The sequence below is a fragment of the Alosa pseudoharengus genome, unplaced genomic scaffold, assembly GCF_046254945.1.
Source record: "Alosa pseudoharengus isolate Yale_2024_CS ecotype anadromous, Long Island Sound unplaced genomic scaffold, YU_APseudo_1.1 YU_APseudo_1.1_scf_2, whole genome shotgun sequence".
NCBI classification, from domain to species: domain Eukaryota; kingdom Metazoa; phylum Chordata; class Actinopteri; order Clupeiformes; family Clupeidae; genus Alosa; species Alosa pseudoharengus.
In genome coordinates this window covers 30,598,658-30,616,812 of record NW_027468663.1, presented here as the reverse complement: position 1 = coordinate 30,616,812, position 18,155 = coordinate 30,598,658, and the positions used below count along the sequence as shown (strand labels likewise).

At 42.4% G+C, this 18,155-nt stretch overlaps 1 protein-coding gene and 1 long non-coding RNA gene across 2 annotated transcripts in view; both read right to left on the bottom strand.

The window, feature by feature from the left end:
* Nucleotides 1-16,838, bottom strand: part of pde1cb (phosphodiesterase 1C, calmodulin-dependent b) — a 105,476-nt gene extending 88,638 nt beyond the window's left edge. The window contains exon 1 of the mRNA XM_076293217.1: nucleotides 16,580-16,838. Within this exon, the coding sequence (XP_076149332.1) occupies nucleotides 16,580-16,838 (259 nt within the window). The remainder of the gene's footprint in view (nucleotides 1-16,579) is intronic.
* Nucleotides 7,148-8,327, bottom strand: LOC143134258 (uncharacterized). Its single transcript, XR_012988630.1, has 2 exons — nucleotides 7,996-8,327; nucleotides 7,148-7,500 (listed from the first exon to the last, which is right to left on the bottom strand). It is a non-coding gene; the product is annotated as an uncharacterized LOC143134258 (long non-coding RNA).
* Nucleotides 16,839-18,155: the final 1,317 nt, after the last annotated feature.

Genomic DNA, 18,155 nt, shown 5'->3' with positions numbered 1-18,155 from the left:
CTCATACCCTCATGCTCTCTCTCCATCCCTCCCTCCCTCCCTCTCAATCACTTACCAATGGTGAAGCTGAAGCCATCGATGCTGAAAGTAGCACTCCGACCCTTCTTAAACCTCAGCTTCCTGTTGGTGGCCTCTGACATTGCCCAAAACACACACACACACGTGTGCGCACGCCAGACAAGCTCTCCACGTCCTCCCTGCTATCAGAAGGAGCGTGTGTGCGCTGTGCGCGTGGCGTGTGAGTGAGTTAAACTCCCTCTGGCAGTATTCACTGTGTGGGCGTCCATCTCTCGTATTATCTCTCTCTCTCTCTCTCACTCTCTTTCTATCAGAGCAGTGTACAGTATTCCTGGGTCTGGCGTGCAACTGCTATCTGTGGGAGCCATAGCCGGTGTATGTGTGTATGTGTGTGTGTGTGTGTACATGTCTGTGTGTATGTTTGTCTGTCTGTGTGTGTGTCTGCATGTCTGTGTGTATGTTTGTCTGTCTGTGTGCGCGTGTGTGCGCGTGTGTGTGTGTGTGTGTGTGTGTGTGTGTGTGCCAAGGGAAGGGAAGTTGTGCAGAGTGTCATGAGCATGTTACAGTATGATGCCTCTTCCATACACATCTCCTGCCACCCACCCACCCCCCCTCCCTCCTTGGCTGCTTAAGTGTCAGCTCTCTGGTGACCCCCCACCACACACGCATACTCCACATCCTCCTCCTCATCATTGCTGCAAAGACACCGCACTCCCTCCCTCACTCCCTCCCTCGCTGTTGAACACTCTTCACAGCTGCAAAAACAGGCTCAGAATTCTCACTGTTACTCACACAACACAAACTCACTGTTACTCACACAAACAAACACACAAACAAAATGCCACACACACACACACAATCTCTCTCTCTCTCTCTCTCTCTCTCTCACACACACACACACACAGAGCAAGATAAGAGAGAGAAAGTAAGAGAGGGTGAGAGAGACAGAATTACACACACATCCACTAAATTGTGAGTATTCACATACAGATACATACCGTATCTCCCTTATTACCTGTTTTGCGTACTTGAGGTTTTTCTATATGTAGTTTATTTTCCTGCCACAATGTGCATTGATGCAGCGGGAGACAGAGGGTATGACTCTGAGGAGCATAGCACCTTTTCTGTCTGTGTGTTTGGACTTGTCAGCAGCAGGGACACAATGTTCTTCTTTGAGCTTGACTGCTCTCCACCCTCCGCTTCTCTCCTCATCTTTCTTATCTGTCCTCTGCCCTCTTCTCCTTCGCCTCCCTCCTCTCTTCTGCTGTCCCTTCCTCTCCTCCCCCTCTTTTCTTCCGTCCTCTCTATTTGTTCCTCCTAACTGACCTCTCTCCTAACTCCTCTCTTCTTCTCACCTTCCTCTTGTCCTCTCTCCTCCTCCCTGAGTCCCTGTTCTCCTCCTCTCCTCCAATCTCCCTCTCCTGCACTCTTAATAAGTCACTCAGACCACAGGGACTCACTCCCCTTATTAGAGTTAACGGTTGAGGAGACCATGGCACACACCTCTGGCATTTCAGATGTTCCTTCATCTGCTGCCAAACTCCAATATCATGATGGATTTTTCTGTCTATTTGGGTTCGCATTTATATGGAGAAAATTGGTTTGCTGGGGATAGTCAGATACATTTTGACGCAGTCAACCTAATCCATTTGTAAGGTTGTTCTTAACAATGCAAGACAAGGATGACTCACAAAATATAATGCTCTCTGTACTGGGTAGAAGGGAAAGAGAAAGACTGTGTTGACAGACAAATTGATTTGTATCAGCCAAATAAGTGCAGAAACTAACAGCCAAACCAAGATGTCCAAAACACTTGAAAGAGTCTTCACCTTGAACCATGTGTGGTTACAAAATGTTCTGATAGCTTCGCATACAGTTCTCCAACAACAGCAGGCAACAGTGCCCAGCTCTCAAGGTCTGCCTTTGTGCCTGGTCTGGAGTCGAAGACGTCAGCGTCACTAGGCAACTGCACGAGAGTAATGATGCCGTTTGTAGAGAGGGAGAGAAGGAATTAGGACTTCCTGGAAAGGCATCGAGCCTGGGATCACAACTGGCCTGAATCTGGCCCTGATCTGGCCCTGATGTGGACGGGCTGCCGGCAGCTTTAGGGTCACATCTGGGCCAGAAGCAGCTGGCTCTGCTGCTGCTGTGTTAGCTCGTGTTGGGCCTGGTGGAGACTTAGAGGAGGATGGCAGGTAGCTTCTGCACGACTCTCGACGTCTCAGTGTCTCTCCTGCATGCTGCTGCAACAGATGGGGCTTTGCAGCCGACAGTGAGAGACGGTTCTCTATGAGCAGCCACATGTGTGAACCACTAGAGGACTGGGCTGAGACTGCTCACACTGGAGGCGTCCCTACATGTTTCAACTGAACTGGGATTACTAGACATACAGTCATCTGAAGTCCCAGCTAAGAGAGATCAGGAGGCACCATGGAAAGCCATTTTCTCAAGAAATAAAACAACAGCATTTGTCATTTTTGTAGGTGCTTTTAAAAGTCACATAATGCCTGTGCCTGGTAGTTCATGAATTGATAAATCATAAGGAATATAAAATAAAGGCAAACATGATATAATAGTGTGTTAATTAATTGAAGGTGACCATTGAGCCTCATTCACCTTCAGAGGCTGTGCTAAGCTCAGTTCTACAGTTAGGACAAAGTCTGTGATATCAACATAAACAACCATTACACCCACTGGTATCTTTCTTGAAGAGGACTTGTCTAAATAACGCTCCAAATCTAGGGAAAAACTGCCATGGTTGTTTAAAAAAAGGTTTTTGAACTCTCTCTCTCTCTCTCTTACGTGTGAGTGCTGTTTGATTTTCTCTCTGCCTCTGTGTCAAGTTCTTCCTCATATTTAAACTATATACATATTGGATTGTATTTGGACTTTGTTGACCTTAGAATTTGTGTTAAATATAAAGATTTAAATTAAACAACAGTAATTGAATTCCTGGTGGATTTTACATTAATTCCATGACATTTACATCTCAATACCCATTATTAAAGCTGTCATAAATAAGAAATTAATTGTGATTACGATCAATCACAGCAAAATTTTGCTTTTGCATTTTTTTCTAATCGTTTGACAGCCCTAGTTTTTTATATCACCTAATGAGCGGATCTTTGTCACTCTTTACATGTTTAACTTCTTATTAGCTAACATGAACACACTACTCATCTTAGAATGGATAAATATTAGCCCATGACAAGTCAGTTGTGGTGTCATATACTATAGAAGCACTTATTACAAACATGTAGTATGTAAACAAAAGAACAAAATACTTTTCACTGGCATACTGCACTGCTGAGCTCTACCGAACAACTAAAAGTTGGCTCACATCTGATCTGTATTTAGTTGCAGCTAACATAAATATCAGTCAGTGTTACTGATGACAAACAAAAAGATGATGATCTAAATATGAAATGTGGCTTATATAGACCCAATAAAAACAAAAACAGTGCTTGAACATTCTATTTGGTTCCCAATCTACTTCCTCTGCATTAAGATAACATATGAAATGTTAAAACGGAAGCCTTGTGGGGCCAACTATGATGCCGATAATGGAACTCTCTTGAAAGGGTCTATTCATAGTTATCACTCACGTCACGTTGTTAATTGTTACGTCATCCGCTCTAGGTACCCAGTGAGAACTGCGCCATTTTGAGTACCTACTTGCGGCTTCCAATGCCCCTCCCCTGTCAGCTCAGCTGTCAGACGTTAACTATCGCCTAAACATGAGTCTGTCACATCTAAACAGCGAGGAAAATCGGAGATACGAGGAGAAAATTGCGTGTATTGGGTGTGATCCGTATACAGTACCGGGAGAGTTTTTTAAATCAGTTTTGTCCACCAACACACTGCCTGACATCCACTTCCACGATATTTACATTTACCTCATACATCATCCATCATCGTACACCGGAGCATCGCTTAAAGCTTTTAAGAGCACGGAGGCGTACAGGTATTTTGTTGCGGGCTGGGTCCTTGACCCGAAAATATGTCTCTTCAAGAAGAAGCACTTTCTCGTCAAAGGAAGGGTAAGTAGGCCTACTCTTTTTTATCAACTTTGTAAACAGCTGCTCACCGATATCTACCTCAGCTGTAGGCTAGCTGATACTCTTAGCTGCTAGCTTGTCACTGTAGGTTAGCTAGAATGAGGCTAAGCTAAAGCATCAGTACCATGGTCTGCAAACTACTTGAAAGTGCTGTCAACGTTAACGTGTTTATCACATCGACCTTTAAAAAAAAAAAAAAAAAAGTCTTACAAAAAATAGTGTAACTTCAACTTCAACGCGAGCACTCCACTATTGAGTTGTATCATCTTTCAGAGCCTCGCTCAATCCTACAGCTACAGTATGATATCATAAACTAGAAGACTTCGCCTAATTCATGCTTAGCCTAATGCAAAACATGACGTTTTGGATGGTTTTGGGGAAGAAAAGCACAGGTGTCGCTGCTACCCCAAGCAATGTGCAGCTTGTCAACTCTCTCAAGAGTAGAAATAGATAGATAGACTTTAGACTCCCCAGTGGAAATTCAAACAACCGATTTGATTTGATTACTGAAGTGATTACAAGGCCTGATAGGGACTGATCCTGTGATACTGACCATGGTAAAGTGCTATGGTAGAGTAGCCTAAGTTCAATAGTGCAAAAGTAAACAGTGCAAGGATAGGCTTGGCAATAATCTGTTGTGTAGTGGATGGCATGTCCTTACCCAGGATTTCCAGTATTCTGTTTAGTGGATGTTAAAACAAATCAGATGTCTTAACATTGCAAATTCTTGCTAAACTAATTGATCTTACTTCCTCACTTCAGGTGAACCACTCTCAAGCTGTCAACACAACATCCACACAGCCATGGATCGTGGTCCAGGAGGATGGGACCATTCGTGTGGCCCACTGCACCTGCAAGGTGGGACTGGGTGAAGCTTGTTCACATGCAGCTGCCCTCATGTATGCCCGCTTAGTTGCCGTTGAACAAAAAGACAACGTGTCCTGCACGGACATGCCCTGTGCCTGGGCCCCGCCAAGTAAGACCGGCAAGGTGCAGTACAATGAACTGTCAAGTATTTTTGTGCCACATAGGCCTGTAATCAATATACCATCACCCAGCATAGTTCCTACAGAAGCCGAATATATGGAGCTATTCAACAAGCTTTATGAGTGTGACATGGAGGCCAAAAATAGCAAGGGGACTGCTATTTTGTCAGTAATTGAGGGTCATTCAGATAGGTATATGCCGAAAACTTTGCAGCTAAATTTGCCCGAGCCACTTTCAAACCTCTACAACAGTGCTCTGATAGGCACTGATCTAAGGACGTTACTAGCAGAGAGTGAGAGGGTCTTCAATGACCTTCATTTAACTGAGCAAGAGGTACGTATTGTTGAATCGGTAGCCAGGTAGTGTACAGTAATTGATATTGTGTGAGTTATGTCAATCACTTTTTTCTTATGTTTACATTAATAGCTGCATCGTGTTGAAATAACATTAACCGTTACAAAATATTTCAGTGCTTATCAGTTGAAGAGGCAACTAGACAACAGGCAGGCAGTAAGCTTTGGTTTGAGCAGAGAGCTGGGAGAGTAACAGCATCAGTGTTCCATGAGGCAAGCAGGACAGACAGCGCTGTGTCCCTGATTAAAAGGATTTGCTATCCCAGGTCCTGTAAGTTGTCCACAGAGGCTATGAGGTAAATATTTAAATGCATAAGGAAAGACCACATAACTAAAGGAACTCTCACAGTGCTGGTATTCATTTCATTTGTCAAAGACATTTGAAGCAATACACCACGGTTGATCATAGGGTTGGCAATGGATATTCCCAAGAGTCACAACTGCGTTTTACCTGGGCCACCGGCCTCCAGTTTTGGTTACGACCGAACCATCTCCTTGGGAATATCCATTACCAACCCCACGATCATTGGTGCTATATTGCTTTAATACAAACAATTTTGCCATCAACTAATTCATATTTAAGTACCACACTTTTTACATTTCTTCTTAAAGTGCTATGATATAGCCTAAGTAAATACAGTGTCTGTGCAATGCGCTGACAGCATGCTGTAGGTGTAGTGGGTGTTTCACGACTGGTCCCCTCCTTTCACACCTCTTCCTAATTGATTAAGGAGCCTAATACCCATGTGATGTGCCACACCCTGTGCAATACTCCCCCTAATGGCTAGGATAAGCAATAGCGAACACAATTAAAAGGTGAATCATATAAATGATGCTCTCCATAGAGAAGAGTTAACACAGTAGTTTGGAAGTGACGTGGGATACTGTAGTTTTTTAGTGAAGTATAAGAAGCCTGTCTAAACAATTCTTTGTATTTTTCTAGATGGGGAAATAAGAATGAGCCCACAGCAAGGACACAGTACATCACAGCGATGCAAGGGCACACAGATCTTCAAGTGCAGACATCAGGCCTGATCATCAACACATCTTGGCCATGGATCGGTGCCCCTTTACACTTAATAAAGACTCTGTTATGAATAGCTGCAACACTGACACCAATTTCTGTCTATTGGCGAAGGACAACGTCATAGCCCTAAAACCGAATCACAAGTACATGTCACAAGTCCAAGTCCAAATGTGCATTGCAGGGGTACAGTATTGTGACTTTGTTGTCTGGAGTCCCACTGAGATGTTCATACAAAGAATTCAGTTTGATGAAGTGTTTTTTTAACGAGACATACAGCAGAGTAGAGCGATTTGTTAAAACAAAGATTCTGCCAGAACTTCTTGGAAAGTATTACACAGTACCCCGCACAGTGTTTTCTTCAAGCTCAGAGCAACAGCCCCAGTCAGGATGCTACTGTGGTGAACCGGATGGTGATTCAGAGAATGTGGTTATCTGTGCATCTAAACAGTGCAAAAGAGGGTTCATGTTTCTTGCTTGCAGCTGACTAGAATTCCTAAGGTGTGGAAATGTTGTGAATGTAGGAAAATACAGAAAAAATGAAGCACTTTTTTTATATTTTAAGTTGTCTAATGTTATTGTGATGATATATTGGGACCTTACCACTTGAAATGCAATCTGTAAATAGTGATTTTGTCTTACCATGTGATTTCTTCTGTCCCAACATGGGTATTTAAGTAAAATGACAAATTGACTACACGTTAATCCTCTGTTCTCAAAACTTTCTTTAATAGATAGAAACATATACTATGTAATTGACAGAAGTCATAGATGTACAGGCCATCACTCTGATGGAACAACAGGGGCACAAAAATTACATAGGGCACAACACACTCTCACCATCTTGTCCAGTGGACAGAGTCCATCTGGAGATGCGTAACACAGTGATAAGGGTATGGTTCCCTGCAGAATGGTGTACTTATTCCTTACAAGACCTATTACCCTTTCTATGTGAATGCGCACAGCCGCCAGTCCCCGAGACGACTCAATTTCAGCTGGGTGAAGCTGCACAATATGGTTGGAACAAAGTCGGGGCACAGAGGGTTTGAGCTTTTCCCACCTGTCAAGACAAAGGTGGGAAGCACAACTGACATTACAGAATGAATAAACAAGGTAATACAAGGCAGAATTTAGGTTATGAATAGTAAGCCTAACTGTTTCAGAGCAGCAACAGTAGTCACTATTATATATATCTTACTAGAAAAATATCCAATGTCATTCAAATGAATGGTATTCACCACATAAAGTTGATGCAGAACAGTGGCTACAAGCATAAGGCTGTCATGATGAAAACAGATTGTCCTGCCTGGACACTAACACTAGTTGCTTGTGTCATTAGTTTGAGAAAGCTACATTGTAAAGCCCACAGTGAGCTACTACTCTAACCTTGTGCTTCTGTTAGACACAGTGTCTTAATTCCTTCTTAATGCTTAACATTTGTCATGTTATAACATATGTATACAAATATCTAGGTTAGCATAGCTCGCGATAGCTAGCTCGCGATAGCTAGCCATAGACAGTAGCTAGCTCGCTATGTTATGAAATCCTTACTCACCAGAGACAAAATGTGCACTGCAAAGTCGACTGCTACCGGTGGGTGTCCATTCTGCCCTTTTAATCCCTGCAAGCCATCGTTGACGTCTATCCTCGTCTTTGGGAAGTCTATAAAATGACACGTTTGGTCCCCTTTTTTGTTGCTACATCCCACAGCACAACAGATTGAAGGCATCTTTGTTTAGGTATAGCGGCTGACGAGCGAGCTCGGAGTCGGACTTGGTACCCAAACCAATGCGTTCTATACATAGACTGTCAGTGGGTACCAAGGTACTCAATATGGCGTCGGTGAGTTTTATCGAACGTCTGTGAACGTCTATGACATCAGCTGATATTTATGAATTGACACTGTATTGCAAACCTGCGCTTCGCATAGAGTGCAGGTTGCAGAAGGGGAGGAACTGTACATTCAAAGCGATAAGACTGATGGTTTTTGAAACACTGTTAAAGGAAAAATATTATTAAACTTTATTGTCACATCAGTCACTATATTTCCTGTCAGTGTACTGTAAGTGTGTGTGTGTGTGTGTGTGTGTGTGTGTGTGTGTGTGGTGGAACGGAACCTTATAAAGACATTCTAACATAATCTTTATTCAACTGTATTTATCCCAAAATCTTTGTTTTGTTTCAGTTTTGGAAAAGCAATTTTCTATTCCTTTCATTCTATTTCTATCCTCTCTCTCACTCTCTCCCACTATCTCTCTATTCACACAACAGCCTCCTCAATTAACCCGTCCTTCATTACCACCTCAACTAACACTTACTGCATATCAGGTGTAGCTGGAGAAGGAAGAGGAGAGGAAAAAGACCGATAGGAAAAACAGTCTCATCTCTGGCAGGGGAAGTGGATTGCCACAGCAACCGCACAGACACACACACATGCGTAATGCGGCCGGGGACGGCTCTATTCCCCACCTATAGCCTTATTAGTGGGACATTTAAGGTAATGTCGGCTTTCCATGTTCTCCTGTGGGGAAATGTTTTGACATTCAGGGAGAACTGAGATGGATACACAAACATAGAGAGAGACAGAGAGAGAGAGAGAGACAGAGAGAGAGAGAGAAAGAGACAGAGAGACCAGACCAAAGGAGTCCAACAAGGTTGCTGCCTTATTCCAACTTTATTTAATCTTTATATAAATGATTTGGCCACCAACATCGAAAAAACTTCTTCCCCAGGGCTTAACCTCCTGGCTAAGTAAACTCAATGTTTATAAATGAATAAAATCTGATTACAAATTGGCACCATATTTAACTCAAATTCAAAATTATAGAAAGCTATTGACGAGGTACAGGCTCAGCGACCATAGCCTCGCCATACAAAAGTGGCCGTAGGCCCGTACAGGTAAACCTGGCAAGGCTAAAGATACAAGGTTATAAGGGAAGAATATTTTGCCCCAAATTTCATTTCATTCAACAAATAATGAATGAAAAAAATTAACAAAAACTATCATTCCTCCTAGGGGAAGTAGACAATTGTGTCCACCTAGCTGCTTGACCCCAGTGTGAAGGACCCCAGAGATGGGTGAAGCACGTGTGTGGGGCACCCTGGGATGGGAGAAGTACGGCTGGTGGTTGCACGAGGGACGCCAGTGTGCCTGAGGTGCATGGGCAAGCTTCCCGAAGGGGAGGGCAGTGTGACGGAGTACCGTCACTACAGTTGAGTATGCGCTCTGACTGCCATACCAACAGGCCTGGCTCTATGGCGTTGTGGTCAAGCTGCAGGATTATGGCGTTTTCCATTTGACTTGTAAATCTCGTATGCTCACCCGTACAACATGTACGAATGAATTGCTAGCGCGAACGCTGGGGTTTGTAGTATTTTTGGGAAGTACATGGATGCCACCAGGGCAGCAGTCTCGTTAGTGCTGGACATTTGTCTAGAACACGAGAACACGTCCCTCATTCTCCCTTGTTGGGTATGGTCAATGTGAAATAATAATAAAAACTTTTTTTAGTAACTCAATTTCGCTTATTTCAATTTCAACAAGTGCTGTCGCGTTTCTCTCAAGCCACGAGGGGCATTAGCAGGGGGCTAATCATTGTTATTATTTTGTGCTACATGTAGTCTCTAGCTCAGGGGTTCCCAAACTTTTCAACCCGCGACCCCCAAAATAACCGTGCCAGAGACTGGCGACCCCCACTATCCCTGGATGTGACTCAAAAAAAAAAAAAAAATGTGCGCACCGGCCATACGCACTATAGGCTTATCCAAACATGGGCTTAACGACAACACAAAAGAACAGAGCAGCCTGTTATGATTTTACATATAGAACTTTACTATATGATAAAAGCAGAATACCTTAGTCAAAAAATAATATCCATGAGTGCACATTATTGCTGTCATGTGCAAACTTAACTTTGAAACATTACTTTAATTTCCATTTTAAAGCAACACCAAAGCACTTTTCCTGTCGCACGCACGCTTGTTTATCCAGCACTGGCTTTGGAAATAACGATGTCTACAGACAAGGTAGAGTACGTTGCATGATTTTATGAAAGTATAATGTATTGCGACATCAGAAGCAAGAACTACAGATCCGCTACCCGATCTGGCAAACTTGCATAGTGCGGTTATAGCCGATAGAGGGTCGCGAAGAGAATGCAGAAGTGCCGTTCACCCTGTTACGAGTTGATGATTTTGGAAACAATATTTTAATGTACAAAAAATTCTTTGGTGTTGCTTTACAGAAGAATATCTCAGTCAGGGTAATATCCACAAACTGTTGTAAACATATGTACATTGTTGCTGCGCAAATTTACATTTTGGCAACTACGTTTCAGCGTTAATCTCATCTAATGAGATGGATGCGCGCTATGCGCGGAACACAGCAAGTCCATTCTTGGTTTAATTGTGGAGACGGCCACACGGAGATCATCCTCCACATTTAGACGCGATCTGTATTTGTTTTTAATATATGTCAGTGCAAAGAACGGCGTCAGTACGTCCATCGCGGCCTTGGATAGCTGTGGATATTCCCTCTCGACTGAAATCCAGAACTCAGCAAGCGTCTTGGAATTAAAATCTGTCTTTAAAGTGCGGTCACATGACAGCTCAACCAGTGCGTCCTCCATGCCGGCTGACAGATGACTTGCGGTGGTTACAGTGAATGGTGATCTTATCCAGTCATAATTTTTCAGAATTTAATTTTTTCCACATTTTTTGATTTATGGAAATCATTTCGCGACCCACCCCTCGCCGTGTCGCGACCCCCACTTTGGGAACCCCTGCTCTAGCTAACCGGCTGGAAAACAAATCGTTACATTGTATTGCATGCACAGCAAGACCGTGCAATGCATGAATTAGTGACCGGATTGAAGCAGCAATGTAATCTAGTGTGTAAGAGCATTGCATCGACATTAAAATGACCAACACAGTACAAATGCAAAGAAAATACGTCATCTCATCTCAACTATGGGCTCAGCCATGTTTGTCGTAAGGTCGTACGGCGGATTTACGAGACAAATAGAAAGGGCCATTAGTTCCCCCGGAGACCCAGGTTCAAGACCGGGGTCACTGCTCTCTCCCTTCGCTACAATCATTATTTGTATTATTGGGGGCCAAGCAGCGAAGCCCCATTGTGTTTCTATGTTTTCTTCTTATTATTATTATGCATCTTCTATCTGCCATTGGAATCTATGGCAGCCCATAGAACCGTTTGGCGAAAAGTTATGAAATTTGGCACACTGATTGGGGACAGTCCCATGATTAATTTCACCAAGTGCGTTAATGCACGTAACTTTTGACCCGTTGACCTGATTGTCAAAAATGAGGTATCGTTGGAATCGACACCAAACTTGACATACTTCATCTTCAGACTAAGCCTCACAAAAGTTATCCCATTGCATATTCATTTTTCAAAAGCTTTGAAAGCGTCACAGCCAATCAAAATTGAAGGCGAAGCCGCAAAACAGGAAGTGAGCTCATATCTCAGCAACCCTTTCATATATCATAACCAAACTTAGCACATAGACCAAGGGTGTAGGTTTGGTCTCAGCTTTGGTAGGGACACATCCACAACTCCTGTTGTCACGATACCAACATTATTGTTTCAATACCAATAGCAAGTAAAGAATCTCGATTTTGATACTATTGCAATTTTTTAAAATTTGATTTGGTTTGTGTGATTTGTGACATCATTCACATCAGTGGCAATCATAGAATTTGATTGACCCTCCACACACACACACACACACACACACACACACAAACACACATAGAAAGTGATGGTTGTCATAGGTTTCTTTTTCATAACATATTTAGCAATTTGATTACATCATATTGATATTTAAATTATTAGGCTACACTTGTCTATATTATCACATTTGGTGTGTAAATCTAATTGAGTGCCTGTCACTTTAAGAGGAACGTGAATGCTGAAAAATAGTTTCGCAAGTGCAAGGATATGTGGATTCAATTCAGCCTGTTTGCTATGTCATTAGATAAAATAAATGTTACAAAAACTAACAAGTCAAAGAAAATCTCTGGGATGAGATCATAGAAGAGATAAGTGTCTCGCAATGTTCATTTCTATGAGTATGGAAATGCACCAGTTTATCTTTTATTTCTTTGCATTGTGCAGGCTACATTCACAAATAGCCTACATTAGCCGACATTAGCCTACATAGGAACAGGAAAATGTCTCTGATCCATTGTTTATTGCGACTGCAAGATTGGTAGCCCAATTAGCCTAACAGTCAGTGATGGTGACTTATAGCCATAGTAGACTGTAAAAAATAGCCTATGTGACTGTCCGTGCGGCACACCCTTATTCAACATGACTCTAACTTTGGTTGAAAGATTACAGAAGCTAGCTTAGCTGTGACAATATCCTGGGTAATATCCTAACAGCTAATGCTATTTTACACAGTAAAATACGCATTTGAAAGCCTGGTCACCAGTTGTCAGTTTGTATGGCTAATTATTTTGCCTAGACTGCAATGAAAAAGCTTCGTATTTTGGGGTGGTAAAGCTGATCTACAAACCACAAAAAGGGCAAACATGTAGCCTACATGCTGAAGGGCAAAGGGAATATCACAATGTTTTACTCTGGCTTTTTTTGGGATAGGCTATGTATTGGCAGACAGCCCTAACTTACCGTTGTCGTTGACACACCCGCTCGCTTGACTGCCGGTGCAAACAAGTACAGTAGCCTTTGACACTCCATGCGTGTAGGCCTACTGTAGCGTGCATGTCAGATAACCCTTCCCCCTCCCCCTCTGTTTTTCAGCAAATCATATGACGACGTTTCTTGTACTGTTGTGCTGGCTGTCGGAAGGATCAGCAGCACAAATAAGTTCGCTAAAATATTGGTGGGGACAATTTTGTCATCTTAAAATATTGATTAGGACTAGTCCTTAGCGTCCCACCCTAAATCTACGCCCATGACATAGACTCATAACCCCATTAGGAGAATGCACAAACATTTTTGTGACCTTTGATCTCTAGGAGCCACTGCAATTAGCAAAACTGCATTTTGGCCTGTAGTTGTTGATATGTTTGGAATTAAAACTTTCTAGTGGTGTTTGGTAATACTGTGGGAGTTCTTTAGGCCGACACAGGCAAACTTGTGACATCAACATAATTGATTCGGCCGCCATATTGAATTTAATCAAAAACACTAAAAAGTTTTCACAGGTGACAAATTTCATCTGATCTTCACCAAAATTGGCACAGGCCATCTTCAGACCATGCCTTATCAGTGCAAATATTTCTGGAATAACTGAGAAAAGCATTCGCCCGCAACAGCCAATCGAAATTGGTGGCAAAGAGTGAGAGAGAGTGAGAGAGAGAGAGAGTGAGATAGTGAAAAAATTAATAGCCTAAATGATGGTTTGTGGAATCCTGAATGGATGTTCATCTCAATGTTCATCTTAGTATCTGGCTAAAGTGCTCCTATCAATGATAAGTCACACACACGACAATCCAATTCCTATTGTGTTTTTATTCCTCCTGCCCCCCCACACACTTCCCCCACCCCACCGTCCATCCACTTTTCTTTCCATCCCAAGACGCTGTGGAAACTCAATCAGGCACTCAGTCAAGTGTTCCTCTATTTATCACTGAAGTGTCAATTTCCTGCTATTTATGTGACCCTTTGGGCACAGGGAACACCTCCTCAGGGAGCTGCCATCATGTCATTCACCTCACTTACTCTTCTCCTCTCCTATGAAATCCTCTCACCTCCTCTCCTTTCTTCAGCTCTCCTTCCCTACCCTTAACCTTTTCTCCTCTTCTCTCCTCCTCCTGCTCATATTTCTCTATTGTTCTCCTCTCCTCCTCTGTCCCTTCTTCTCTTCGCTCTTTTCTCCCTTACTCTCTTCCCCTCTTCCCTTACACACACAGATATCCACCCCAGTGGTAATTATCCATGTTGTGCAATAGGGCTTTTTATAACCTCTCCAGTGGGCAGTAGTTGCTCAGCAATGTGTGACAGAGAAAGAGAGACAGAGAGAGAGAGACAGAGAGAGAGACAGAGAGAGAGAGAGACCTTCAGTCCACTTCTGCCAGGACTCTCACATCCTATCACGTCATGTCTTTGAACATCAGTCTCGGCCCTGCACACACACACACACACAAACACACACACAGGCAGATTTACTGTGTTGTATGATTTACCCCACAAGAGAATGATTATAGAAGAGAAAATACTGATTTACTGGACAAAAATAATAAACACAAGTCAGAGTTTAAAATCATAATTTTTCCAAAACAACCAGCTGTTCACTTATAACTCTCTCAGATCCCCTTTTGACCAAAAATCAGCTTGTGGATCTCTTTTTATTTTCTTAAATGTTTTGTTTGGGAAAGGGCCGATGAGAAAGTTTCCTGACTGAGCATTGTGGAATTAGTCTCAATTCTCGGTTTTCCGTTAGGACTGGATACTGAAGATGTATACTCTTTGCAGTTCTTGGCAAACATCCTTCTACACTGCAAACCTAATCAGAGTGGAAAGTAGTTGAGATTTATGTGATCCAGGTGATCACAGACAGCAACTTATGGCCAAAACTATTATTTCAAGAAACCCCCTTACTCAAAGACCCACTCTCCTGTTCCACTTTTTTTATGTTTGGGCCAAGGAGTGAGTTAACTCTCAAGTTCCATAGCCAAAACCCCTTTGAGGACATAAGTTCCTCTGGTACCAAACATTGTGGTCCTACAGGATCAAATTAAAAGATCACACATTACTGTATATTTTTGGCGAACCACTCGCCCTCTCTGCCACCCAGCACCCAGCACCCAGCATACAGCACCCAGCAGCTTGAATGGAGTCTCCCCACAGTCTGGCAATCGTGGTAGTTCCCGGAGGCAAGGCGAGACCTCCCTGTGGCTACACAGGAAAACACATATGAGGCTTCAGTGCCGCGTGCCTATGGCAACCAGTAAACATGGGGTTTCTTGGAGGTATTTTAAGAGCCACCAAGGGACAGGCTCTTCCTTCAGCAGGAAGAGGTGGAGAAAGATGAAGTGGCGGATGAGAGAGAAAAAGGTGTGAGGAAGAACGGGACAGAAAGAGACAAGGAGACAACTGCTTTATCCATGCTGAGTGTATAAGTTCTTGAGGAAAATAACTTTTCTATTAAACATATCTGCAGATCAGGTAGTTGACCTGTATAAGTTACTGAACTTATACAGGTCAACTATTCCAACTATTCCCTTTACCTTTTTCTTAAACACAATCATATAATATAACCTAATTTATTTTTCTTACATATTCATAGGTCTACATTTGTATTGCCTATGAAATAAATAAATAGTTTGAGGAAACGTTTAGAGGCAAACCAAGATTTATTTTGTTACTTTCTGATTTACAATATGATGTAGTTTGATGTATTAATTAGTAGCTCAGAAACACCTTGCTTGTTGTTTTGTATCAAAGATATTTAATGTGCATTGCATGCGAGTACTTCTAATCATCAGCTTCAAGCATTACTCTTAAACCAATAAAACGTGTTGAAATAACTCACCAAAAACACTATGTTACACGTGTGTTTTGCGGGGGTGCGGGCCAGTGCACACAAACATGTCCCGCTTTGATACATGCATATGTTACACACGCGCTTGAGCCTGGTCTAACATCAATAGACGCTGCAATTCTAACATCAAAGAGTTTGGCTGAAAGTTGGGGAGCGCCCGCTGGGCACACGCGCCCCTGGTCTTCAAAGGATCGCTAGCTACTATTCATGTTTGAGCAGAATGTAGCGTTTTCTATTGTACCGGCTTCGCCATTTTCCTGTGAAGTGTTTTTCTCTGTATAATCTGCGACATTGATTGACCAAGTAAAGCACTGAGCTGTTCTACTGCTCATTACAAAAATTGTTGTTTTACTATGTAGCAAATCAAATAGGATATTTCTGCCTTAATGACTGATATGTATTATTATTATTATTAGTAGTAGTAGTATTTCATTTGGGGGTATTAGATGTAGGCTACCTCGAAGTCAGGTTTATGCTTTTCTTTAAACAATGTAACTTGACATACCGTTGAATATTTGAATATATGACATATGTTATTCAAAACTTAGAGCTGTGAAAGAACGGTCAAGAAATCCTAAAAGAAAGTTACATGTAACCTTTCAAACTTACCCTCTGGAAAAGCGTCACTTTCGGTCTGAACACCTTTGGAAGTTTGTACTCTTGCACCATTGTCCGCAACATTCAGTACCTCGGACAGCGACTGTTTTGTGCTCTGTCGGCTTCGGAACACATGGGAGCGTGCAGTTTTCTTTCTTCCATGAACCGATTCAGGTGCGGACTGGCTTCTCTCCTCTTCTTCCTGCGGTTCCGAGCCCACTTTGATAAGAGCGTTGCGCGTCCGTGTTAGAGCGGATGTAACCGAGCCCATTCCTACGCCGGAGGCACCTCAAAACAACCCACTAGCTGCAATGCTCTTAAAGTTCAAGCGCTCTCTCAAACTAAACAATCTCGGCTTGAACTTTTAAGCGGAGACATGATGGGAAACCTTACAAAAGTAACCTGTAAACCAATCAGAAGTTAAGTCAGAGAATGGTTATCGATCAGTTTGAGTCCACTAGAAATTATCACGTCTGTCTGCATTTTTACAAGTCCGAAAACCAACACGGATGGCTTGAAATTGAATCTGCACCATCACTCTTTCCATGGCAGATGTCGTCATTCGAACAAAGTTGCAGTCTCTGTCACACACCGTCGCTCGGGAGCACCGTCAACGCAGGCTAATGCGTCTCCTCTCTGACTAATGTCCCTTACACACTGTGCTCAAAAATAGCTCTTTACATTCACACGGTGATTTCCCTGGTCGAACACAACTCTTGGTGTGCGTTGCCTTAGGAGCCTCGAAAAGTTGAAGTGTACTCTCATACGACCTGTTGTTTTTGAGTCTGGGGGACAGAAGGAAGTCTTACCGGTGGCAAAAGGAACACGCATTGGCCAAACACCCTCTATGGGCCTTGGCTGGTATTTCAAGGTTCCTTTCGGGTGAATTATAGCACTCATATCTGACTTTAATATAAACATACCTCGAGTGACTGAAAATATCTAAATAAATAATTGTATACTATACTCGATGTCACAATGTAGTTTCTTGGTCAAATTTACCATCTTGCTTTAACCATGGGTGGCCATCAGGTGGCAGTGACAAGTTACAAAGCTCGTCCTCTCGTCTGTGAGCGCTGCCAAGCAGTTAGCCGCTATTAGATAGATAGATAGATAGATACTTTATTGATCCTCAAGGGGAAATTCAAGTACATCATATTATTACATACATATTATTATGGAAGGAGTATTAGGTTTAGGCTGTTTTGACATTCGTGCTTAAAACATCTCGTTGCGATAGCCTATATGTGCTTCCCTTTGAACATGAACTTTTATGTGATGTACACTTTGGCACATAAGTGAGTGCTTTATAGGCCTATCTTATAGTTTTGAAATGTGTTCAATATATATAAAAGTATTAAATATATTGTATAAAAGGTAGGCCATAAGGATGTTCAAATATAATATAATCAATAATCATTGACTAGGAAATTCTAGCAAGTAGGCTTATTACTTTAATTCAGAGGTGAATACCAATAGCCTGGCGAGCCAGACCGCGTCTAGATTTCTAGGCTAGAATACCAAGGCTATAGAGACAATATGCATAGACAGCCTTGCAATAAGAGAGACTTGAAATGAGAGGGAAATA